We start from the raw sequence: 25,614 nt of genomic DNA on the forward strand, positions 1-25,614 counted from the left end.
GTTTTCAAATGTGCAGTACTCCTACCGTGCTTATTCACATAATTGTTACTCATAAACAGCAATTCTAGCTGTCCTGATTGTTGTTATAGGATAAAAACTGCTTTCAAGTTGGTTTGTTCAGTTTCAACTCCCTCCTTCTGGAAGGTTGTGCTGTGAAGACTGACATATCAATATACACAAGCACATTAAATGACAGCTGTTTGGGTTTTTTTCCTGTTGCCTAGATAAGACTGTAGTATTGTAGGAAACTGTTTATTGCCATAAAATGACTGTGTGGCCCACCGAAGTAGCAGCCTGACATGTGATGCTTTTTACTTCATTCTAATTACTCGTTACATTTTATGATGTGCCTGGAAAAACAGTTTACCAATGTTCATTATTAAAAACAATTTGTAAGGATTTATGAGATCCTGGTGCCAACACCAGAAAAAATAAACTCATATATGAAATTATCAATCACTTTAAATTGACAGGGTTTTTTCTGTCTTGAGGAAAGATGGCCACAGTTGTATGAAATATGTTGGCTGACGAGCTCTTCATCACATGAGAAGGTTCTGGTTCCAGTAATGGCTTTAGTGATCCTCATTTTAATTCCTTCGAAATGAAATGTGTATCATCTGGGAAAACTTCCTTCTCCTGCCTGCTTTTTTTATAAATTTAGTAGCACGCTTTGTTGTTTTGCAAGGTGCTGTGAAATCTAGGAAGCTGGAATTATTTCTTTACTGTTCAGAAATTTTAAAACTAGCTTCTTATTTACAGCATTAGTTTTAGGACTAGGAAAACCTTGGCTTTGCTGGCTTTGCTACCTTGGAAAAAAGCAATGAAAGCAGGTCATTCCTGGAACAGCAAAAGTGGTGAAACTCAGCTTGGTTGCTGTATGGATGTAGGCCTGGGGTTTACTGTGGACTCCTGCTGAAACTGAGGCATTTGTAGCTCTTTGCCATGTGGACTCTTGGTCTCTAGTGAAGAATGAGCCCGTAATGCTGTTTTTCCCTTAGTTGGGGTACTTGCAAGCAGGGGATGGGGCCCTGGTTGAAAAAAATAGGTTTTTGTGATGGTTATTCTCCTGTCAGATCTGATTGAAATGGAGTGGGATTGCCATATGGTCTGTCTGGTTTTAGTGATGCTTATAAGTAGTAGCTGTAGGGCATCCTGAAGTCCTGTTACATCCAAACTGAAAGTACTTAGCAGAATCCTGAACAGCAGCAGAGACATCCTGAGCCTTCACAGAGGTAGCTTTGAACATGACAGCAGTTAGTTTGAAGAATATGGGGCATATTCTGATTTTGTACTGTGAATGCTAAAAACTGCGTTGAAGTCATATCTATGTTTATGGGCCGAACTGTTCAGCTTTCCAAGTAAAATTTTCCTTTATTCTCTTGGCAATTAAACAAGATGATTGGCCAATTCCATTCTGAATGAAAAGGGGGGGAGACAATGTTCAAACAGTCTATTTTTTTTTTTCTTCTTATGGCATTTAAGTTATCTGTTAGCCTTCTTTACGAGCAATGCCAAAGTAAATTCTGATGCCTCTTAGCCATCTCTCATTTTTGGAGACCAGCCGTACACAAATGGTTGCACTTCTATCTCCCAGTACATATATAATTAAATCTGGCCCTGCAATGGAAGAGAGAGACACTGAGAAAGCTCCTGAGCAGGAGCAGAGCTGATTAATATGGATTATTAGAGATTGCTGATTGAAAGGCTGCAGCTGTGATTGCCATAGTGGGGAGAAGGGAGCAAGGTCTCAATGCTTGTAATGGTGTCTGCCAGGTCTTGTCTTCAGTTTACTCTAACAAAGATGTTTTCCGTGCACTATCCTGCATCCCAAAATCAACTGCTATACCCTGTCACCCATATGTGCTTTTTTAAGGGGTCGTTACTTCTGCCATCCCTGACAGAAACCAGCCTTGACTCTTGCCATAGCAGTTTATACCTTGAAGATGAGCTGGCGGGTTTTCCTGAACAACTCCCCAAAGCTGTGTATTTGTCTGAGAAGCTGACCTGACAGGTATAATTTAGTTTTGTTCTCTGTTTCTCTTTAACAGGCAACTGCGATGTCAGTGGATTGCCTGGGACAGCGTGCAGTACTCTCAGGGTGAGTGTGACAGTCCCCATTAGAAATGTATGACAGTCACTTCCACAAGCCAAATCAGCAACCTTCAGGCTGACCTCAGTTGAAGGGCTGATGTATTGTTTCAGAAAGGTGCAGCTGAATTCTGTTCAAGGCTTGATGAAGAGGATTCTGGGTCACATTTCCAATGGGATGCAGAGTGGAAAGTCAGCAACAGCAGCACAATAAAATACTGTTGTGGCTTTCCTGATACATGCTTTCCTAAATCCACGTGTGGGAGGTGGAGCATCGTGAAATACTGTTTGGATTCTACTTGAAATACAGATTAAATCATTTCCTTAAGACAAAATTTGCCCCAAATATTCCCATGGTGTACTTGAGAAGAGGAACCAAGCTCTCTGACCTGCTTCTCTGCTGGTTCAGTGCAGGATGATACTCAACAAAGCAGTAGGTGCCATAGACTCCAAGCTGCCAGAGCTCCCAGTAGGGCTTGGTATTATGTAGCCACCTCGAGGGCAAGTCTTCAAACAGCTCAGCAGTTGCCTGCCCAGCTGCCGCCTTTTAGTACTAACCACTGTTCCTGTGCCCCTGTCAGTGACACAATTACTGCACCAATTAAAATGTTCACTTCAAATTCAGGATCGCATGGGTATGGCTGACCTTTGGTCAGCCTTAGAGGAAATGGGTCCTTTGATAAAACTCAGAGGCCCACTTGCTTGCATGTAAACCCTTAGTCTGGCAGCCCTGCGCAGGAATAACTAGCTCAGCAGCTGTTTTGGGTTTAACTTGGTGCGTCTTCCTCCTTACACTTGCCCTGTTTCACAGCTTGCTTATTTGGGCCAACAGCAAACTGGGGACAGCCTGTCTGCAATTCAACATTGGGTCTGTTGCCCTCTGCTTTTCAAGCTTCTCCTGCATGCTCAGCAGCCCTTCAGGATTTGCCTCCTTTCTTTTAAAGCTGTGTGAGAGTCTTGGAGGGCTCAGCATCTTCGCTCTTCAGAGTAGGGAGCCCTGAGGACTTTGGTCTGGAAAAGCAGCAAAGATGTTCTTTATGTTCTTTCGCTTGGGAAAATTCACAGTGCTCAGAGCAGCTGTGTGCTTGCTATGCAGCTGACATATGCGATGCTGGTGTGGTTAATTATATATGGTTTAATATGTTTTGGTGCTGGTCTTCCATTAGAGTTCAGCTGGCTCACAATTATTTCTGGGCGGTTTATGTTGCTTGTAAGATGAATCACACTGTGGAGGGAGTGATACCTTGCCTAGCTTTGTGGGGAGTTGGCCACATCCAGCAGGGTGTATGAGCTCAGGTTTAGCATCATGCAAATATATCTCTGCTGCGTATAGGGTTAGCTCAGGTAAGTAATATAACCAGATCAGTGCAGTGCTGTGTCCACCCAGGTTAATAAGCTGCTGCAGCTGAGGTAGCTCTGTGTGGGTGTACTTGTACTGTCTGTGGAACCAAGCCCCCCAAACAGTGTGGTGTGGAAACAGGCAGCCATGTAGAATCATCTTATGTTTGTCAAGGCTCATTAACTCTTGCTCAGAGTAACCTCTCCAGCCTGAAGCTGGCTCCTGTGAAGCTATTGTGTTGCACTCCCAGCCCTGTGCCACCTCAGCTCTGCTGCTGCAGCATTAGGCCAGCAATGTGTATTTGGATGCGTTTGCACCATTTCCCAACACTTCCTTTTGTATCCTGGTTATCCAGCGTTTTCTGCAGCCTGAGCTACCCATTATATTTGCAGATCCTAATTTCAGTGTGTCTTTTTTTTTTTTTTTTTAAACGTAGTCCTTTTTGAAGTACATGGTTAAATGTAGCCTTCTCAGGAATAGTATTTTCATCTGTCTTGTCAAATGCTTCTCTTTTTTGGTCCTCTAGGCACAAGGCTGTGAGCTCCATGTGAGCTTGGGGTTTTGAGATCAGTCCTGTGCGATACAGCCCCTTTGTGTCTGTGTGTCTTGCAGCCGCCGTTTCCTCTACATAGTCAACCTGGATGCACCAAATGAGGGTCATCGAAAGATCTCCCGACAGAGCAAGTGGGACATTGGGGCAGTGCAGTGGAACCCACATGACAGCTATGCCTACTACTTTGCAGCTTCGGTAAGTTCACTCATTTAAAAGCTGTAACTCATCATCTTCCCTGGTCTTTCATGGGTGGACTTCTGCAGACTTGGGAGGCTGTCTGGAGCTGGCACAGGCAGCACAGACTTCTGCAAGTCACATTGCAAGATCAAGGCCTAACTCTGATTTACTGCCAGTGAGCTATTTGGCTTGATGTGTCTCAGTTATTGGTTGGTCAGTGTTGAATCTAGTTTTCCTTGCTTGTCTTTTATAAAACAACTTGGCAAATAAATCAGGCATCCAAACGGTCCTTTTCTGGAAGGAAGGGGGGGACGTGCTCTCTTTCTAACTTCCATTCTGTTATGAGATTTGTGCACTTATTGAATTTCTTGCTTTGTGCTGTTTTATTTTCACCTCCCTGCCTTCCTGGTGGGATGTGGTACACCAGGCAGTCTGTAAATAGCACAAGTCAATACTGGCTCACCGCTGTAACAATCTAGGTTTGCAGATAGGCAGGGACCGAGTCAGCAAGGAGAAGTGTGTGGAGAAGTAAATAGGCTGATCTGAAGAAGCAGTAGTGGCCATATGAGGCTTGAGCGCAGTTTTTAGCTCTAATCTTTACTTGGTCTATCATGCTCTGTAGCTTGTTCACCCAGAGCCCTGAGCTTCTGCTAGCAGCAGTCTAAGCCATCAACCACAGTGCTGCAGCAACTGGCACTAGTGGGGCACAGACTGTTCTCATGGCGAGGTGTCTTTGCTGCCATGTTGCATCTACTTTTATAGCCTGAGAGTCCTGGAATAGCTGGGGGTGGAGAGGTTTCATCTATTTTTGGGGGAAAACACTTAGCTGAAGGTGGTTTCCTGGGGTTTTTGTTCCTTTTGCTTCCTGGACTGGCTACGATTGAAATTAAAAGCTGTCTTAGAAGTGGACCAGTGTTGTCAGTTAGGAGCCTTTGCTTGTTTGCTCTCTGACGTTCCCCAGCCTGTCTCCTTCCCAGTTCTGGCACATGACTGACATCTTAAAGGTGCCTTCAGCAGCTGTCTGCTTCTGAGTGGAGAGTTAGTAAAACTTGCAAAAAGGTGTCTTTCAGTGCCACTTCTGGATACAGTCTGTGAAAATCAAAACCAAATAAGGAAATGTGCTGTGCAGGCCATGAGTAGAGCAAGAAAGTTTCTTTTCAAACACAATCTGAAGGCAATATCCAGTGATTGGTTAATGCTGATCTGAGCAGGACCCTGCTGCAAAGGGGAGCTGTGCCCATCTCACCGATCTGAGCACTCCCATCTCTTGCTGCCCTGAGCGGACACAGGAACCCATCTTTTTCCAGGCTGAAACTAGGTGTAGCTGGCATCAAACCTCGCTGCTCCTGTTTATAAATGAAGATGCTAAGATGGTCTGGTGATTTAGACGTAGTTGCTGACACGCATCAGGCGAGGAATCCCCAAGATGAGGTCAGGCAGCTTTTCCAGTTTGGGACAGAAACACCTCCTTTCCGGTCATCTCACAGTTGGCTGGCATTTAGGTGCTGATGCGTTACAGCCCCGTCCTAGGACTACAATTTAGCCTGTCTTGTTTAGGGGTGGAAAGCACACTTATACCATGTGCTCAGGCCTCTGTGTCCCAGGTCAGGTCTGGAGGCAGAGTGGATGTGTTTGAGGGCCATACCAAAGGGGGCAAAGATGAATTGGGAAGGCTAAATCAGCTTGGATTCAGCACTGTGAAGATGTGATTTGCTGCTTCTGGACTCAAGCTGGCTGTCAGTCCCCCATCAGACTGTTGTTGAGGTCATCGTATTTTCAGGTATACCATGCAAGTGTTGTAGGCAGCCCTGAGGGTCCTATCCCTCTGCATCCCTGTGCATGGAAAGGGAGTGTGAAAGGCTACCATCCTGTTTGCCAACAGCTTCACCCAGTTTGCAGTGCCGTTAACTGGAAGTGGTACAGGCAGAGGGGAAGTCTGTTCCTTGTGTTTGGATAAGGGCTTCTTATTTTTTTAGCTTCTTTCCAGAAGAGCTGAAACGTCCTCTTGCTGTGCTTGGCTGTGTCTGCCCTCTGGCTCAAGCACATTTCTGAGGACTCCTAAGCTGTTGTTTCAGAAATGCCATTGTTTTTAATCCTAGATCCTTGTTACTTCTTTTGTGTGGTCACAAATGCTTGAACAAGAGGATGATGAAATTGTTGGAAGTGTATACTGATACTTATCACGAGAAGCACTTTTTTTTAGAAAATGCTCCTGATAGGAGGAGCTGTCATTCCCCCACACCTGGTGCTAGGGGCAACACTTTCCATGTGAGATGCCCCGCTAAGAGTCTGAGAAACTTCTGGTGGTCCTTATCTTGTAGCATCAACTCTGGAGTCCTGGAGAAATCCCATTGGGTAATTTCACTCTACCCCCTTAAATCCTTCTGTCAATGAAAAACATGCAAGGAGTTTTCCTTGCTCCAAGCTCTTATGCAGCCCTGCTGTGAGCTGTTAGAGAAATGCCATATATTATTGCTGAGTTGGGAGGAGACCTTCCATTTCAGGGAAGGCTGTAGCGTTTTATCTATCTGCAAGTTCAAATTCATATGAAGCAGCTTTGGGGTAGGAAAAGAAAACACCACCACAAAAAACTGCCACGAGAAATAAGTCTCTTCTATATTATCTTTTCCCTCATCTACCTCTAAGTCTGAAAACAAGGGGCTAATGAAGATCAGATTTTGAAGTCGTGTTATTTCTGTTTTTGCAAAATCAACATGAATTTCCAGTCAGGGCCCAAGACCCACTGTGCTTGGTGCTGTACGTGCACCCAAAAAGGCCATTCCTGCCCCAGAAAGATTAGAGTTGTCCTGGGCTGAAGTGAACCTTGATTGAGGCAGAACATGAACTTAAAGCACAATAACTAGCTTCAAGTAACTTTGTGTGTGGCTGCATTTGGGGGAGGATTTATTCCTGGAATGAGTGAAGGAGCCCTAAATAAAGTTGTCGTTGATTCATCTGGTTTGCTTCTGTGGTTTACAGTTAGTGATAAGCACTTAAGGCTTTCTCCTGGGCTGGCAAGGATGGAAGTACCCTTGAGGAGGTGACCTTGAAGCCATTAAAATGTATTGTTTGTGTTTGGCAATGGCCCTGATTATCCCAGAAGGGAATCGAGGTAGAGTTGAGGAGAACCAGTGGTGATCCATCATCCCCCTCACTGAAAACTCCAGTTGTGAATCTGAACAGACTTTCAGGGTATTCCTGCAGAGAGAATTTGGCTGCCTGATGCCTGCAGTTACAGCATGTTGTTAGGAAATAAAAGCTCTGAGAACATCATTTCGTGGTAACATTTTGCAATGTGACTTTTTTCTCCCATTCTTGTTTGTCTCCAATTTTAAGTGGGTGTAATTAAAGTATAAGCTTTAAGAGTCCTTGCAGCCTGTAGGTTCATCTTTGCTCTCCTACTTTGGGCAAGGACTTTGCTAATCACAGTGTGACTCACTGGTAACTGAGGTTGTTCAAAGTGAAGGGAACCTCGTCCTGACACATGGGTTCCTGTCCTACCTTGTTTGCCTGACACTGTCTCCTTTCTTCCATCTAATTTCAGAGCAATCAGCGAGTTGACCTGTATAAGTGGAAGGAAGGTAATGGTGAAGTTTGCACATCTCTGCAAGGACACACACGTGTGATCAGGTGAGGAGCAAGCAGTGCTGCAGACTGCTGGGTGGAAAACAATGGATTGTTTCATAGAAGATGAATGTTTCAGTCCTGGCCCCACTCAGGCTCTGGTCTGAGCCTGTTTTTACTTACTTTTCTGGGCTGTACTGCCTGCCCCTCTGTCCTGCCTTCCCATTTGGAGACAACATCAGATGTGAAGCTGCTCACCTTCTCATGGGTCCCCCCAGTATATCAAGTTAGCCTTTGATGGCTCAAGTGTCATTGCCTTAGGCTGCTGTTGTGTCATGAACAGCAACCATCATCTGGGAAACAGCAGCATGTTTATTACTGTGTTTCTGTGTGATAGCAGCTTAATTAAAGCAAGTAATCCCAAAGATGAAGTTCACAGCAAGTCACAGTGGTGCAGGGGAGATTTCTACCTCTGGTTCTAGGGGTGCACTTTATTGCTGGGCTGGAAATGAGGTGAAGCGCTGTTTTTACTCCAGCTTCTGACTGTGGAAAGTAATCACAGCCCTTGAAATGGCAGTTGGTTGGGCTGGCTGGAAGCTATTTGTGTCCCAGGTGCTCCTGGTGAGCCCAACAGGAAGGCATCCCATAGTGAGGGGTTGATGTGAAGAATGTGTGCTAACTGGGAGCTCGCTGAGACGATGTCCCTTTTCCTGGGGAGGAAAGAGCACACCCATGATAGCTGTAAAGTTCAGGGCTAGGAGGATGTTTCACTGGAATTTACTCAGAAGCATTTCATTGCTTCTTGGAATTAGTTAGAGAAATGATTAAGATCTTGCTTTTTACTTTAAAAGTTTCAGTAGATTTCATGGAGTGGCCATGAATTTGTTGGGGAAATGTACTGGGGGCTTGTGAGAAGTTGATACAAACTGTGTGCACTTTTCTTTGCTGACCTACTATGATTTTGCATTTGCAGCGACTTGGACTGGGCGGTGTTTGAGCCAGACCTGCTGGTCACCAGTTCTGTTGACACATACATCTACATCTGGGACATCAAGTAAGAATCAGTATGTTTCTGCACTGCAGGGAAATCATTGGACTCTTTTCCATAATTAGCAGCTTGCAGGGCAAAGTGTGCACTGATGGGTGCTGCTCTTCAGCTGTGCTTGCAGGGGCTTTATCTGCTTCCCATAATCTCAAAGATGGCTTCTGTTCCCCTATTTTCAAGCCAGTTCAGAATCAATGAAGGACAGTAGAGTGATACAGTTAAGCCACAGTCAGGCATCTGATTGGAAAAAGTACCGACTGGCTTCATTCACTACTTGTTCACATCTTTCCCTGGGAGCTTTTCCTGGGATCCAAGGGTGATCCTCAACCTCTTGGGTTTTTTAGCTGAGTGAATGAGCACCATTTCATGATCCTGCAGCCATTTTCCACTAAATTCAGTGACTGTTGCTGGCTCTCCCTTGGTGGGAAGACTGGCAGTGGTATTCAGGAACCTTTTCCTGTTTGTGCCTTCCCTTGATTCCTGGTGCTTTCTATCATGAGTAATTTCAGGATAACAGATCTTTCCAAAACCACCAATAGTAAAACCCCATATTTTACAGCTGAGAAGCAAGGACCTGGCACTGGGACTGCTGGGTTCTCTTGCTGGCTGTACAGCAACTCTTTATGACCCCCGGCAAGTCACTTTGTTCCTCTCTGCCTCCCTTGCTCAGTAATAATAGGAGGATAATTATATAACCCCACTGTACCAGGCTACCCTGAGGCTTGTTTAGCTCCTATGAAGCACTTAGATCCTTGGTTAAATGGTGCTTGAGAATGGCAATTTATTATTAATGTGTAATTAAAAGACATAAAGAAACAATAACTGCTGGTTGTGTTTTCCTGTGATACTATCTTAGTGCCAAGCAAAAAATAGAGTTCTCTGAAGGTTGTTATCAGAAGCCCTGCTTTAACTCTGTTGTGCCCTTCCATCATTTTATGTCTGTGTGTATTGCTTCTCCAGAAATGCTTGCTTAGGCAGTCTTTGACTAGCCTCTACATCCCACTTGTGCTGGTAAGGTCTCTGAGCTTGCTGGGGCAGTCAGGTCCTGGGGTTGCTGGCCTCCAGCAAATGAACATCCTGCTGAAGCAGCTGTCTCTAATGACACCCTAGGGAGGTAGCCCTGTGGTAAGGGCAGCTGGAAATTCCCCACCTGATTTTTCATACCAAATAACTTTTTGATTAGGCAGAAATTCTTAGAGGGAGAGGTGCAGTCCGTTCCAGAAAATGTTCTGCTTTTCGGCAAACACAAAAAGCTGAAGACAATATTCCTTATTTTCACTGGCATTTTTTATGAAAGGGCAGGTGAATTCCTGAGGAGCAAGGTCAAGGAGTGAATTATTGCCTTGATCCATGCCCTGGCTGCTAGGAGCTGTCATGGTGCTGGACTGGCTTCTACCACCGCAGAATTTGGTCTGTAGAGTCTGCACACAGCTGGGCTTATTTCATACTAATTTTGTTGTTATATGCTAGACATGAAGTCTTTGCTCTGAATTCACTGCTCCATCTGCCTTGAATCAGGGTGTGCAAAAGCTTGACAAACACATCAGTGGCTTTTGTCTTTTCACAGCTCTGTCCGTTCCTTTTAATCCTCCTGGGAAAGGCTGTGTTGTTGCTTTCTGCAGCAACACTTTGTGAGCCCAGTTTCCTTGCCTGCCCAGTTGCAACATGCCACACTTTGCATGTGTTTCTCCTCCCTCTAGTCCCCTCCAACTCCATCCTATGTCCTAAACTTGATGCTGTATGTGGTGGCAAGACAGGATGGCTGTTGTCCTCCAGCTGGTCACCTCTTTCTTTATTCCATTTAGTGTAGTGCGTTTTGGTAAGCTGAAGGCACATTAGCTCCCAAGAGGCAGCAATAAAATTAGTCCTGGAATAGCAAGGAGCTCACTGGGTAGGCTGGACCTGCTGGGCTATGCTGTGGGTACTCATATTAGCGATGTTGTGTTTCAGAGACACCAGGAAGCCTACAGTCTCACTCTCTGCGGTCGGTAAGTATGACGTGTATGTGTGATGTAGGCATTAAACAAGCCTATTGTTGTATGCCCCTGCTGTTATTCCTCCCTCCCTTCGCACTCCGAGGCTGAACGTGGTGAAGTACAAAAGTGCCACCACTTGTGATTGTTCTGTGTAGGAGCAGCCTGAGAGGCTCCAGTTCACAACTCCTTTTAGAAGAGCAGAATTCAGAGAGGATGTGGAGCCCTTGGAGGTTCCCAGGCATGGAGGACAGTGGTGGTACTTGGACTGGCTGTTCTGAAATTGGTGGACAGTCACACGGCATTTGTGCCTTTTAAACATAGCTTCTTCCCTGCTTAACCACCCTGCTGCACTGCTTGTCCTGTGTTGCCTGTCTGTAATTTCTCCATGTCCTTTTTATGTTTGATTGAATCAGCTGAGAAACTAAATTGCACCCCAGGCAGTGATGTTGAATGCTGCCGACTGCCAGCCTGCCCCCTTACTTATTGAGGGGCTGTGTACATTAAGTGGCTGTATCTGCTTCCCTGGGGCACCTTCAACATGCAGACAGCTGCAGTGGTGACATGAAGGTGCTCTCTTTGGGCTGCGCTTGTTCTGGAAAGGCACTTGTCATGGCTGTTGGCAGTGTGACTGTCCAGCCGCTTGTAATACTGCCTGCTGGCAGGTGCTGTGTGTCAGTCCTCAGCGGCTGCGTGTTGGAACTAGGCAAAGTATGGATGATGAGCAAAACGTCATTTTCCTGACTTACTGCCCCCAGTATTACAGCAATCCTCGTAACACATATCTCTTATGCTCTGCTGCTTGGATCTCCTTAGGCTACACATCTGCAGTGGCTCCCCCTTCCCTCCCAGCCAGCAAACCTCTCTATCACAGCGACGCAAAAACCTTAGTGAATCAGAGAGAAGCAGCATTTGGTTCTGATGCCTGGGATGAGGTTTCATGGGTCAGCTGAGCCAGCCCAGCAGCTAGCTCCCCAGAAAGCTTCCTTCCTCCCATGCCCAATTCTGTTTAGTGCTGATCCAGGCGTTTGTGTACCCTTCAGTGAATGAATCAACTCAATTAACTGGCAGCCTATTTGCAGCTTTTTTCCCCTGGACTAGCTTTTTGCCAGGTTGTCAGGATGAATCTGCTCACCGTGCAGCAGCAGGTGGGTAGTGAAGGTGGGGAATAGCAGGCTGAGATCTGTTTAGCTTTCTCATGGACCTCACCTTTCTGATGAGCTTAAAATGTTTTGAAAATACTAACAGAGTAAGGATGAACAGAACATGTATTTCTCTTACAATATCTGAACAATCCACATCAACTGAAGCTATATTTTGCTGCTTATTAGAAATAGCCAACCAACTTTTGATTTTAGGCACTTGACTGAGTCCCTCATGATACCATATAATCATATCTGGACGATCTTCCAGTTTCTTTACAATGCCATTGATGTCTTTGACTTCTGTGTTATATTTTGACAGTTGGGCCTTCTGGTCCACCCAGTGAGTGTACCTCCAGCTGGCCAGACACAAGGGCCACCTGCACTGCAGCCTTCTCCTACATCTGTATTTTAATAATAGATCAATAACACTGGTTCCCTGTATAGCATCAGATAGTATAGAGGGTGTTGGGGAGACAAATGAATCAATCCTTAAGCACCTGGAAGTAACTTGAATGAAAACAGAAGGGATTTGGGAGGGAGGTGATGAACCTGCAGTTCTTGTCTGGAGGAAGCTGCTCCGTCTGAGTTAATGGACATGAGTATTTTAATTGGGTACAGCCAATGGCTAGAAATTGCAATGAAGATCTCTGAGCATGTAACTGGAACACTCTTGCTTTGAGGTCTTCAGGACACAAATGCTAGCTGAGGAATCAGGAGTTAGTCATTTTCATGCCAACCTTCATGCTGGCTTTTGGGATATCTTTCCTCTGAACTGCCTTTCCTGTGCTAAGAAGAGCAGCTCCAAGCCCAGGTCAAGGGTCTACTGTGCCATTTACTTCTTAGTTGCTTGTTTTGACCTGCTCTGTTTGTGCTACAGCTGGAGCTTCCCAGGTCAAATGGAACAAGAAAAATGCCAACTGTTTAGCAACAAGCCACGATGGGGATGTCCGAATATGGGACAAAAGGGTAAGCTGAGGGGTTTTTGAGCAGTCTGTGCATATTCCCACCTACCTGATACAGACATCCCTCTGGTCACAGAAAAATACTGAGAAAAATGTACTACTTCATCCCAAATCTCTCTTGTGGGTTGATTTAAGCTAGAGAGAATTGGGAGCCCACGAGCCTAAAGAGAGCTGAGCCCATTAACACTTTGCTTTTGATCTCATAGTACTTAACTGTTCTACTGAGTATAAAGTATGGTTCAGGGCTGAACTTGGTGACTGGAATTTGCCACACCTTCACAGGACCTTTACTTCAACTACTTTTGCTGAGCTATTTGCCTTTCCCCAGCAGGAGGGTGTTCTACCTCTCTTGCCCTTGTTAAAGTGTCTTTTTTTATGTCAAAGAACTAGACCAAATTTCGGGAGTCCTGTGCTGAAAAGGAAAATGTCTTTCCTTGCAGAAACCCAGCACTGCAGTAGAGTATTTGGCAGCTCATCTCTCTAAAATCCACGGTCTGGATTGGCATCCTGACAATGAGTATACGCTGGCCACTTCCAGCCAGGACAACTCTGTCAGGGTAAGTGTTGCTTCTGGGACTCCTGCTTGGGAGATGTGAGGATGGTGGAGCAGATCCCCTTCTAATACTGCTGAAGTCTTCGGGAGTGCTTGCCATTGGCAAGATCTGTATCCTTATTTTTTGGCTTCTGGCAGCCTGTGTTTGTTGAGCCAGGGGTATGCTTACAGAACAGGCAGAGAAGTCATTGCAGGATGGGTGCACATATGTTTGCCACATATCTGTGGTGGTTTGGGCAGTACTGAAGCTGAAAACAACAACCTCTGCCTGTTGCTTGCCAGAAGGGAGCTGGCCACATATGCCAGAAGAGCCGTCTCCCCAAGATGCAGTGTTGCCAGTCTCAGGCTGATTACAGCAACCTGGGGAGAGACATACTCCAGCCCCTGGGGTTCCCAAACTCATGTCAAATCGGGTTATCAATAAGAGACTGCCTGCAAGCATTGCTATGCCGGGCCTTTTACTTGTGGGGAAATAGTGTGCTTTGTATGTCAGCCAAATGGAGTTCATTCACGTTTAGCTAAGCTCTTAGGCAAATGCAATTGATGTGTATTCTAGCAAAGCAAAAGGTTAGATTCTTCATTACAAAATTAGCAGTAACAGCAGGGTGGGCCTGCCTCCAGTCTGGACTAGCACATTGGCTGGGAGCCTGCAGGGTACCTTGTAGCTCTGAAAGCCCAAGCAGGCTGCCTGTCTCCCTGCTCTAATTACTCAAGCTATGTTCACTGTGAATATGACCCCAAGTCACTCGTTGTCTAAGGGATGCTGCCAGATGCTGGTAGCTTGATATTTGTCCTTTGGGGCCATCTCTGCTGCTAATGAATGGGATTACTAATGATGCTGTGGGCACCCTGGCATGTTTTTTGCTCTATTATATCTGCAAGCCACATGGAAAACTGCAGCCTGAAAGTATAGCCAGCTGACTCCTGCCTTTGCTTGTCTTTTTGATTTTTTGAAGTTCTGGGATTACCGTCAGCCTCGGAAATACCTTAATATCCTTCCCTGCCAGGTTCCCGTCTGGAAGGCAAGATACACAGTGAGTGAGAAACTCCAACCAGCCCCGCTTGTGCTGTGACAGCAAATGCAGAAAGGGACATTAAATAAAGAAAAGCTGCTGAAGGGCTTCTCACCAGTTCTACTGCTGGACATAATTAAGTTGATTTTAAAAATCCCTCTTGGTGCTTAAAAGGCCTAGAAAAGCAACATCCTTAATGGGGGGCACTCAGGAGAAGGAACGACTAGCAGTGTGAGATCCCAGTCTTGGGCATCATCCTCCTGGGGGGTGAAAACCCAGGTGCAGGTGGTTGGCTCTGGGAGCAGGAGGCTTAGAAAGTGGCTGCTGCTCTTGCTGTTCTTTTTTTCCACTCGGATCCAGTATGGGTACCTGTTGCACAGAGCAGTGCAGTGGTCTTCTTCCCTCTCTGAGTGCCTCTTTTACTCCCAGGGTTTCCAAGTGTGCCACAGTGGGCTCTTACAGTATATCAAATCTAAGAACTGTTGCCTTTTATAGAGCAAGCACCCAGCCATGTGAAGCTAAGGCTCTTAACGTCAGTCATATCCGTTCTCTTCCCCAGACATCTGAATGTGGCTTGAAGCCAGTGCTGGGCCTTGAATCTTTGATCCTCTTTTCCTGTCCCCATGGTGGAGGATGTAGGACTGGGTTCCAGTGTTCCTCTGAGCGTCGTGACCCTGAGCAGCTGGTGGGGCTCAATCCCCAGGTAGCAGTTCTTGCAGCTCTAGGCAAATTGCAGTAAAGTTCCCATGGGAAAAATCAAGGGTGAAATCCTTCCAGCCTCACAGCTGAAAAGTGAGGAAGCAGCAGAAAGAAATAGTTAAGTGAGCTGCCTTGAATATCTCGAAGTGTACTACATCTTTTCCCTTGTAAGATACTGGTTTTGCACAGCAATTGCCTTGGACACCCCCCCCCCCCCCCCCCCAGTTTTAGGCCTGGTTCTGTTTTGTGATGAGCTCCTTTAAAACCCACACGTTCTTGTTAGGAAAAAAAAATTAGAGCATGATAACAGTGGCATGGGAGCATAACTCCCCAAGGCTAACTGGAAGGGTGTTTCTCTCTCAAGCCTTTCAGCAATGGGCTGGTGACAGTGATGGTCCCTCAGCTCCGTCGGGAGAACAGTCTCCTTCTCTGGAATGTCTTTGACTTGAACACGCCTGTCCACACTTTTGTGGGACATGATGACGTGGTGCTGGAGTTTCAGTGGAGGAAGCAGAAAGAAGGTGAGTTCATGGCTGGATGTGCTCTCTCCCCTGCGCTGTGGCCATCAGCTAACCAGGGGTGTGGAGGCCTGGCTCCCAGCTGCACTGCTTATGCTATCACCATTTGACTCTTTCCTTTCCTTGGAGTAGCTCCTACCCACTTTCCTGCCTCCCCTCAAGCTACAGCTGGTTTATAGTTGTTTTATGGCACTGCCCACAGAAGCATTGCCCTGTTGTTTCCATGCTAACAAAGCAAATCCACCTAATGCTGAGTGGGTCAGCGGTGACTCTTAATTGCTTCCACTCTCCTGTGAGTCTATTTTTAAATGGATCTTTCAAAATAAATTGTACAAACTATTAGATGGGTGCATGAGTGCAGACACCCTCCCCCTGCTCAGAGCTGCAGGCTAACGAGTTAACCCCTCACATCACTGCCTGGATCAGCAGCCACCAGCATATCACAGACCACAGACCTAGCGAACCCACCTTATCTGTGTGCCGGCAAAGGCAGGGGAGGAAGAGTGTGGGATAGAGAGGCTGCTATTAGAGTTCAGTCCTGACTGAATTTTCCAGCGTAGGCAGCTAAATATAGGAGATTCCATATTAGAGGTTGGATAACCACACAGACCACAGCTTTGTTTCCAGCACCTCAGCTGCCATTGACAGAACATGCATGTCTGGCTTTGGTGTCACTTGTGGTATGTCTTTGTAGTGCCATGTAAAAGTTCTGGTCCAACCCTCTGCCACCAGCTGCTGGGGCAATTCAGTTAAGTCACCTTCTTCTCTATACCTGCTGTGTTAGGATCTGGAGGCACAGTCTAAGACAGCTTGTGAATGAACATTCAACCAGGCTTGAACCACAGTTGTGTTGTCTTAGCTGAGTTAATAGTTATATATCCAAGGACAGAAGTTGTGCTTGTCTCAAGCAACATAAATCAATCATACGAGCATTCTGAGTCCGCTTCAATGCGGAGACAACCACGATAGCGCGAATCTCCTTCCACAGAGTCTGCTGTGCTGTATTTAGACAGCCCCTGTGCCTCAGCAGAGGGTTGTAGGAAGCAGCTGTGCAGCAGCAAATTCTTAAGTGTGTAGCAGCTGTTTGACAAGAGAAACTTAAACTGTATCACAAAGCCTAAACATGAGCATAAATAAGTCTGTGTACCTTTATCTGTTGATAGATAGTATGTGGCTAGATGTATTTCATTACAACCTGAACTTGTCTTGGCATCATCCAAGCCTTTCAGAAGGAAAAAGGGGGAGGGTAGAACCAGCTTCTCTTAGCTTAGAAATGTTTTAAAACATCTGCATCTTGAAACAGATATGATGAACTAAAAGATATTTTGACTTTACAGTTATCGTAAAAATAAATCTGTTTCTCAACTATATTATTTCTTCTATTTAAATAAGTATTGTAGTAGATCTTGTTTATTCTTAGTTGGAAAACTTGCATCACATTCGTTATACTTACTTTGTGCTTTTCACCTCTAAATTGTACCCCATTTAGAGGTGTGGTAACAGTGGTGCAGGGAGGCATAAAGGCTGATGCACCTAGGTCAATTCAAAGCAGAAGAGGACTCACTCTGCCTTTCAGTTTAGTGCCTTATCCATTGGATCTCCCTGCTGGCTTGCTTGAATCTGTTTACACTAAACACAGGGCTGAGAGAGTCTTTGTCTTCAGCAGGGTCTGTAAGTTGTTTCTCTCCTTTTTAGGTTCTAAAGACTACCAGCTGGTTACATGGTCCCGTGATCAGACTCTGCGGATGTGGCGGATTGACTCTCAGCTGCAGAGGGTACGTAAGCACTTTTGCTCTTGAACTGTAGACAGTTTTCTTACAGGCTGGATTCACCACCCTTTCCTTGCGTTCCCAGTCACTCCTCTGGTATCCTAGAGCTGCAGACACAGCTGCAGCCAGCTTCTGCTTCACTTTCCTTTTCAGCCCCAGCCCAGAAACATCCCCAGGGAGACCTGTGATGAGGCCTCTCTGTGTCTGTGCCTCAAAAGCTTCTGTGGAAGTGCAAGGCCACTTTGTTGTATAACAGGAGGTGTAGAAGTCATTTGGGGAAGGTGGAGATCAGTTACAGCTTGCATTGCCTCTGAGGATGCCACCTCCATGGCTGCAAGACTGTATGACTCTTGGCATTTTAGGTATCAGGTAAATGTAGGGATTGTGCCCTCCATTTCCTCCCCTTGTTTCCATTGCCTCTTAGCCTGGTGCAGGCAGTGTAAATCTTGTTCTGCTGTCTGGCAGCAGTTAGAAATTGCTGATGCAATTACTAGAACAGCTATGCTGGGTCAGACTGGAGGTTCCTATGGCCACGATGGCCCATATTGCCCTGTCTCATCTTCAGCTGTGGATGTCTTGGAAGGGGATAAGAATGAGGCAAGAATGGAGTGATGTTTCTCTCAAATGCCCTGCCAGCCTCCTGCAGTTTGCAGCTTAGAGGCTCATTGAGTCTGGCATCCTTGTATTTGACGGAGCTTGATGAGTTTCACTTCCCTAGACTTGTTCTGTCTTTTCTTGGACCTGTCTAAATTTTTGTCATCTTAAACATCCTATCAACAAGGAGTTTCATGGCTTTTCTGCATGTTATGTGGAAAAACAGCTCCTTTCATTTGTTTATTTTGCAACCTGCTAGTTTCTTTACATTGAAGATGAAATGAGCAGCCATCTTGTCTGTGCTGATGATTCTGTAGACCTCCCATCATATCCCTCCTCAGCTGCCTCCTTTTTCAAGTCAAAAGGTCTTGATTTACTTCCTCCTTTGTACGAGAACTTTGATTGTCCTTTTGCCTTTCACATCCCTTTTTCAGTTCTACTGTATACTTCTTGGGATGGCGATCTGCACTTTGTTCTTTCCAAAGAATTCTCAGTGCTCAGTTTGTTTTTTAAATTGTCAGGCATAATTCCGTGAAGACATCAGCTTAGCCTGGTCCTTATGTCTTGCTCCCTCAGTCAGCTTGAACTTGCCATTTTTTCCCCTATGTGCATTGCTTTATATTTATTTGAACTGAAGTTCATCTTTCATTTTAATACAGTTACTCCTGTAAGGTCCTTCTGTGATTGCTTGCAGTCAGCCACTCTCGTTACTACCCTGAAAAACTTGGTGGCATCAGCAAACCTGGTCATGTCGCTATTCGCCTCCTATTCCAGGTTTTTAATGAATATGTTGAGAAGCATGTGTCCCAGCACAGATCCTGCAGGAATCCTGCAGGTCTGTAACAAACTTCCTCTGTGAAAAATGACCCTTTACTGCTACCTGATATATTTGCGAATATTTTATTTCTTTCTTGTCTTTAAATCAGTTGTTCATCCATGTCAAAGCCTTTACTCTTCCTCTGCTGGCTCCCACTCTTTTGTCCTTGTCTTTGTCTGGATCAAACTACACTCATGATGGCATGTTGCTGGTGACCAGTGCTGTAATTTGCTACATTGCATCTTTATCCTTTCTCCTTCCTATATTTCTTCTCTTCCATCTTCCCTGTTTTCTTGTGCTGAACTTAAAATACAAGTTTTCATGGTCTCTTTTTGGTGCAGGACCTAGAACACTAAGTCCCCTAGTATGTACCTGGGTCTCTAGATCCTACTGGAGTGTAAATATCAAAAGCAGAAAGTGTGCTACTATTATATCTGATCTAAAAAATTAAACCAGTTTTGACAAATTAATTCAAGAAATTAAAGTCATGTCAGGTTTAGTTTTGATTAAAGTAAAACCTCTGTTACTTAGACTGGCCTTGTCAATTAAGTGGTTTGTAAGTGAGCAGGAGATTTGGCCAGGCTGTCTGAGGTGACAGAGCTGAGTGTGCTGGAAAGTGGAAGATCACCTGTCTTTGTCACAGAAACAATGTGGAGGTCTTTAGTCATGCCTGTTGCATGGACAGACCTACCTTGTAAATCCAGCTCCCTGGGCAAATGAGTTGTTCAGTGGTGGCTCTTTCCGCAGCTTGGTTTCTGTTGTGCAGCATGTGGGTATGTTTGTTCTTTTCAGCTGTGCGCTAACGATATCCTGGATGGAGTTGAGGACCTCATCGATGGGATTTCTCATCTGCCAGAGCCAGACAAGACCCTTCACCCCCAGGACTCGGAGCCCCAGCATAACTCTGGACATGGGGATGAGGAAGGTGAGACAAGTGATGGGTCATGGAATTTCAAACACCAGCTGTCTTTGTGTTGGGAAGAAGATGCATTTTGGCATAAGAAAGTAACATTGTAGGCAAAGCACAAACTGGTGCTGTTTCAAAGGTTAATGGATTCCACATCTGAGAGGAGGGAGAACACTAGGGGTTCCTCAGGATGGTCCTCCCGGGTTTTTTCTCCTCTAACACAATGATTCTAGCTGTAAAATGAAGCTCTTCCTTGTCACTAATACCATTTAATTGCATTCTCTTTAGGTCATAGTTGTGGCTTGCTGCCAAAAATAAGGCAATCAGAACATAAGTTCTGGCTCTTAAGAAGGTAGATTAGTTTAACCTGAGAGATGAGCCCACAGAAGGGGGGAGTGTGTGGGTAAGGCACTCTAACACAAGTTGCTTGCATCACACCTGGTACCCAAACATTTCTGCTGGGGTCACTGTGTGAACTGACCTAACATGGAGATGTTTATTGATGTCTTCTCCCATCCATCAGAAGTGGTATGGAGAGAGCTTGTGAATTTTTGTTCAGGTATTGATGAGAGGTGGCTGAAGGCTGGCAGAGCAGAGGGGCAGGGATGGTATTTCTGACTTCTGAGTACCAGATGGGTGGATGGGAAAGGGTCAGAAGCTTTAACAGAAAGCATTGATTTGGCTTTGTGGAAGAGAAGGCATACAGGGAAGGAATGCGAAGGAGGGTTTATGTGGTTAAGGCTCTGGCCAGGTTAAACATTCAGGGTGTTAATGTTTGAAGGGTGTAAGTACCAGAATAGAAGAGATTGCAGCAGCTGAGATCCATGGTGATGACGTGCATGTGAAAAAGCTATCTAGATTTCTATATCTAATACTGAGGAAGAAGAATTGGGTGCTCCCATGTCTTTGTGTCAGCTTGGGTTTAAATTCACGGTTCCTTTCTGTACTGTAGCAGGGTGCTACAATGGATCCCCATGTGAGGGGCTTACAGGAAAGCGATTTGATTCTCCTGTTGACTTGCCAACAAACTGGAGAGAAAGGGAGGAAGTGGTCCAATATCTGTCCTTTTGAATAAAGGAGCCAGCTGTGACGTCCCTTAGGGAAGGCATCTCTTCCTAACTGAAAGTTTCCTGCCCAGCAAATCCCAGTGAAGTTCCTCTCTGCCGCCTGTCCTATGTGGCAGCAGAACAAGTTTCTAAAAGACGTCAGCACCTCTGTCTACATGAGGGTTTTATAATATGATAGAAAAAGCCCTGGCTACCTGTGTTCCCTATGAGCAGTACTGCAGGGGAAGAACAGCCTCTCCTGTTCCGGCTGGGAGCATTAAGTGTTCTCATTCTGGCTGCCTGACCTCTCTTTTTCCACAGGAGAGAGTTAACTCTTTCACTGTCCCTGATGAGGTCACATTCATTTGTCCTATGTGGTTTCTGTGTGGGTCTGGCTTTGGTTCAGATTGGTAGGGTTTCCCTTGCCACCAAAGGGAATGAAAATGGCTTTTCTGTAGCAGGGTAGATTTTGCTGCAAATGCCATGACTGCAGGATCAATGCACAGGCAAGTCCCTAGGTAGGAATTTCAGTTCTTTCTAGCCTGAAAGCTGTTGTGGACTGTCGATGTTTCACCCTGGAGGTGGCTGCATTTCAGCTGCAAAGTCTGTGTTACATTAGTAAAGCACTTTGGGGGGATCTTTGAAGAGAACAGCACTCTGCAGGTAAATCAGAAAGCCCACCAGCTGTGTCTTCAGTGTACAGCTCTCCTCACTGGCTGCTGCCTATAAAGGATCTTTAGGAATCTAGACAAATATGTGGGCTTTGGGAGGTTAGAAACTAATTGGAAGGGCATGGGAGGAGAAGACAAAGGGAGGGTACTGCCCTTATTGGGAACCTCAGAGATGGCTTTTCAGTAAGCTATGTGGTGTCTTGAGCTAGAAATAATTATCTTCCCTGAGAGCTACTGATCTTCCTTTAATCCCCTTTTCAGCTCCCTTTTGTGAAGCATATCTAAGCACTATAATAAAATCTCAAACAGGAATGAGTTGCTAAGCATCCTACCTATCCAAATTCAGCAACCCACTGGGCAGCAGTAAAACGAGATATATTTGTCCCAGCAGCAAAGTCAGTAACTTTTAGGCAAATGCCTGTAAAAGAATAGCTGTTTTTGCATTTCTTGTAATTTATTTTTTTGCTAGGAATAGTCTGCAATGTGATATTGCAAGCTCAAGAATGACAGCTGAATAGTCGGGACTTCCCTTGTGTCCTTGGAACAATCATCAAAAAATACATTTGTTCTTCTTAAGCAGCAGTGCCAGAGCGAAACACCCTTCAGAAGGAGCTGCCCCTGCCCTAATGGGCGTACATAGCAAGATACACGGCAAAAGCCAGGCACGACCACAGGCAGGGACCAGTTCTTCTGAAACTCAGTCAAGCTTGCTATCTTAACCATAATTCCTTGTGTCCTGCAGCTCTTGCCTGGCTGTTTAAATGTATTTTGGCCTTCAGGGGTTATTGTACTCCTGAAAACTGTTGGAACTGGATGGCTAGACTCAACATTTAGATGAGTTAAAGACTGTTAAAACACTAGAGTGCTTTGCGATGTTAAATGCAAATGGCTGCTACAAATGAATTAAGCCTCTACTAGGGCCAGAAATACCCTCTTCTCTCTCTCGAAGCCTTATTATGCTTTGGAAGCATTCCATGAAAGCCAAGAGCAGTGGGGTGTGAATCCCAAAGACCAGAGCTCCTCCTGGAGACTGCTTTGGCAGCAATTTGTTCCTGCTGATCTGAGAGGCTCCTGTTCAGCTGTTTGTGACTCTGGCAGTACTGTGTAGGGAGGAGAAGGGGTCTCAAATGAGCAGAGACAGACCATTTAGGGCTATACAGAGTACAGGCAGCTTCTGTAAACTTCCTGGAAACCTATGTGCAGACAGGTTTATTTTTTTGAAGAGCAAGGCTCAGAAGCCTGCCTCTAAACAACAGCTGAGACCCTCCAGCTCACAGGTCTTTGCCAGGTAAAACTCAAACCTCCATGTGTCAGAAGAGCAGAGGAAAGCCTGCCGTCTTGGCTGCCTCCTGGCATTGCATGCCAAAAGTCTGTCTATTACAGCTTTTCTCAACCTGTTCTCCATCTTTCCTGTCAGCCTTAAAAGAAGATTTCCTGAATGACCCCCTGGTGGGAGAGAAAACGGACCAACTGGGACTGCCTCAAACACTGCAGCAGGAGTTTTCACTGATCAACGTGCAGATCCGAAACGTCAATGTGGAGGTGAAGAGTTTCCTTTTTCTGGCTTGTTAGGAGGGGATGTGGGCAGGCTGGCTCATCAGAGCCTTTAGAGGGGAACCTTCTTTGCTGCAGTGACTGCTCTCTGTAAACAAGGTTTATTTTGAGCCATAGAGATCCTCTTGGCCAGGGATAGTAGGAAAGAGGATAATCCCAGACACTGGGAGTGAGGGAGGTGTTTCAGTACAGTAAGTACACTGGCTGGTCCCAAGAAGGCTGGATGGTGTTCTCTTCTCTGCCTCAATGGCAGAGTGGAAAGTGACTTGTTCCACTACTTGCAGCTGATCTCATTTCAACTGTTTATGAACCCGATCTGCTGAGCCTTCCCTGTGCTGCACTCACTCTCTCATTTTTGGCATCTCCCTTGCACGCCAAATACTCCTCTGTGCATGGAAGCTGGCTGGAGACACAGCACTGTGCTGGGATGGGAGGCTTGAGGCAGCTGCCTGTCTCCTTTCCCCACCCCTGTGGTTTCAGAGCTCACGACATGATCCTGATGTAGTTTTCTGAGAGTGGTATGTGATCTTAGATGGTGCCCATTACTGCTGCACTGGGCCTGGAGCTCTCCACGGCCAAGTGAAGTGGGCTGGGGTGCAGTGGCTGTCAGGAGTAGAGCCTGATTCCTGGCACTACCTAGGCTGGCTGTGGTCTCCAGATGCTGGGATGCTGGATGGGCAGTCTGCTGGTGCGAGCCAAGTCTGTCCCCATCTGCCTGGGGTTTTTTGCTGTCACTGTGTTCACTACCCTTGGAAACAGCATGACTTCATCTTACGGGTGTGCAGAGGAATCAGCCCCTCAGCATGAACTTAAGCCACTATAAGTTTGAAAGTCCTTGGAGATCTAACTACAGAGCAATTGCTTTTCCTCACAGATGGATGCGGTGAGTCGTAGCTGTACAGTGTCAGTGCACTGTGGCAACCACAGAGTCAGGATGCTGGTGATGTTCCCTGTCCAGTACCCCAATAATGCTGCACCATCCTTCCAGTTCATCAACCCAACCTCGATCACTGCCTCCATGAAAGCAAAGCTGCTGAAGGTGTGTGGGGAGTAAACACTGTCTTTATAAATATATAAATGCTGGACACTTGATGTCTAGATTACTGACACAATAAAACATCTGACCTTCCTGAAGGCATACCACAGGTTGCTTTGAACTGATACATTGTGGAGCTCCTAGGGTGAGGTTTTTGTTGGCCTTGCAGCCCAGTATTTGCCTTTCTCCACTGCTGCTTTTTAAACATGTGGTCTTCACTGCTACTCTATTCTGGTGTGATGTGTATTGCCTGAGGATCCCTAACATCCTTCTCCTCACACAGTTGGCTCCAACACTGTAATAGACAAAATGACCAGCTAAGCATCCAGCTGCAGAAAGATAATATTTTTGAGCTGGGATGTTGCCTCCTGCTCTCCTCCACAAACTGTTTTAAAAATGAGGGGACTTTTTACACAGGCCCTGCTAATTCCAGAGCAGGTGTTTGATCATCTGGTGTAAGAAGTTGTATTGCTGATGGAATCCCTTCCCCAGCAGCAAGTAGATGGATCAATTTGGGTTCCTTCCTGAAAAAAACTGATCCAATTTGCCACAAACTGCTATGAAACATATGGGCTACAGTAGTATAGAAGCCCAAATCCTGGCTCAGAGTGTGCTGAATCTAGGTGAACCCTCAGTGCTCTGATCAAAGCTCACAGTTGTTCCTCAAAGCAAACAGCACACCAGTGGGTCAGTGTGGCTCCAGTGGATGTTAGGTGTTGTCTTTGGCTTCTCTGGATCCTGGCATCTTAGCTGCTCTGCAGACCAAAAAGGATGTGGGGAAGGTGTGGATGTAACCATGATTCAAGCTGCATCTTGTATGAATTCCAGATATTGAAAGACACTTCTCTGCAGAAAGTGAAGCGGAACCAGAGCTGCCTGGAGCCCTGCCTGCGTCAGCTGGTCTCCTGGCTGGAGTCTGTTGTGGTATGGAGAACTGCGTGGGCTTTCTGCCCTAGTTTGTTGTCTTCTCCCACATCCCACACTTATGACTCTGCAGTGAGAGTCCGGCCTCATTAGACATGTAAATAGACCCATGTGACTGGCCATTACATTTGTGTAAGCACTTCTGGTTAATGTTGAAGAAAACTGAGCGGATGATTAGATGTGTTTGTTTCTGAAAATCAGGCCCTGAAGATTTGCTGCTTTGGGGAACTCTGCATGCTCACTGATATTGAGGTTAGCAGGAATGGCTGGGGGTTGGAGCATCTTAGTGGTGCATGGTAGTTTCCCAGCTCAGAGAATATCTCACTGAGTGCCAGGGCATGGTTACCATCTGTGAGAGAAGATAAGAGATCTCAGGGAGCTGATGGATTCATTCTTGTCTGAAAGGCAGTGGCAGATGTCTTTACCTCCTCAGTTCTAGTCAAAGATCCTGCTAGTCCTATTCTAGGGTCTTTGTTTTCTTCCCTTGAAAAAAAAAAAAGCTGTGAAAGTCTGTTTTTTCTGAAGTCTTGTGCTGAGGTTTTGTAGGGATGATACTGCAGATAAATCCAAGTCACGCTCTGCCCTTAGCTGAGAGATCTGTGATACCTACTCAGCATCCCTGTGTCAGGTATTAGGTGTGTGTGTGAGTGATGTGTGTCACAGTGGG

General features: G+C 45.7%; 1 protein-coding gene across 7 annotated transcripts in view; it reads left to right on the forward strand.

Annotated features, from left to right (window-relative positions):
- The window catches only part of WDR59 (WD repeat domain 59), a 50,337-nt gene that overhangs the window by 2,072 nt on the left and 22,651 nt on the right, over nucleotides 1-25,614 (forward strand). For all 7 annotated transcript variants that reach the window (XR_008236730.1, XR_008236731.1, XM_052797587.1 and 4 more), the window contains exons 2-15: nucleotides 2,049-2,098; nucleotides 4,040-4,175; nucleotides 7,702-7,787; nucleotides 8,695-8,775; nucleotides 10,717-10,754; nucleotides 12,762-12,850; nucleotides 13,287-13,403; nucleotides 14,356-14,433; nucleotides 15,476-15,632; nucleotides 17,325-17,404; nucleotides 19,602-19,734; nucleotides 22,851-22,975; nucleotides 23,862-24,026; nucleotides 24,852-24,947. Coding sequence is in view for 5 of the 7 variants with exons in the window: in XM_052797587.1 (XP_052653547.1) it covers nucleotides 2,049-2,098; nucleotides 4,040-4,175; nucleotides 7,702-7,787; nucleotides 8,695-8,775; nucleotides 10,717-10,754; nucleotides 12,762-12,850; nucleotides 13,287-13,403; nucleotides 14,356-14,433; nucleotides 15,476-15,632; nucleotides 17,325-17,404; nucleotides 19,602-19,734; nucleotides 22,851-22,975; nucleotides 23,862-24,026; nucleotides 24,852-24,947 (1,431 nt within the window). In the remaining 2 variants the exon portion in view is untranslated. The remainder of the gene's footprint in view (nucleotides 1-2,048; nucleotides 2,099-4,039; nucleotides 4,176-7,701; nucleotides 7,788-8,694; nucleotides 8,776-10,716; nucleotides 10,755-12,761; nucleotides 12,851-13,286; nucleotides 13,404-14,355; nucleotides 14,434-15,475; nucleotides 15,633-17,324; nucleotides 17,405-19,601; nucleotides 19,735-22,850; nucleotides 22,976-23,861; nucleotides 24,027-24,851; nucleotides 24,948-25,614) is intronic.

The sequence above is a fragment of the Harpia harpyja genome, chromosome 9, assembly GCF_026419915.1.
Source record: "Harpia harpyja isolate bHarHar1 chromosome 9, bHarHar1 primary haplotype, whole genome shotgun sequence".
Lineage (NCBI taxonomy): Eukaryota > Metazoa > Chordata > Aves > Accipitriformes > Accipitridae > Harpia > Harpia harpyja.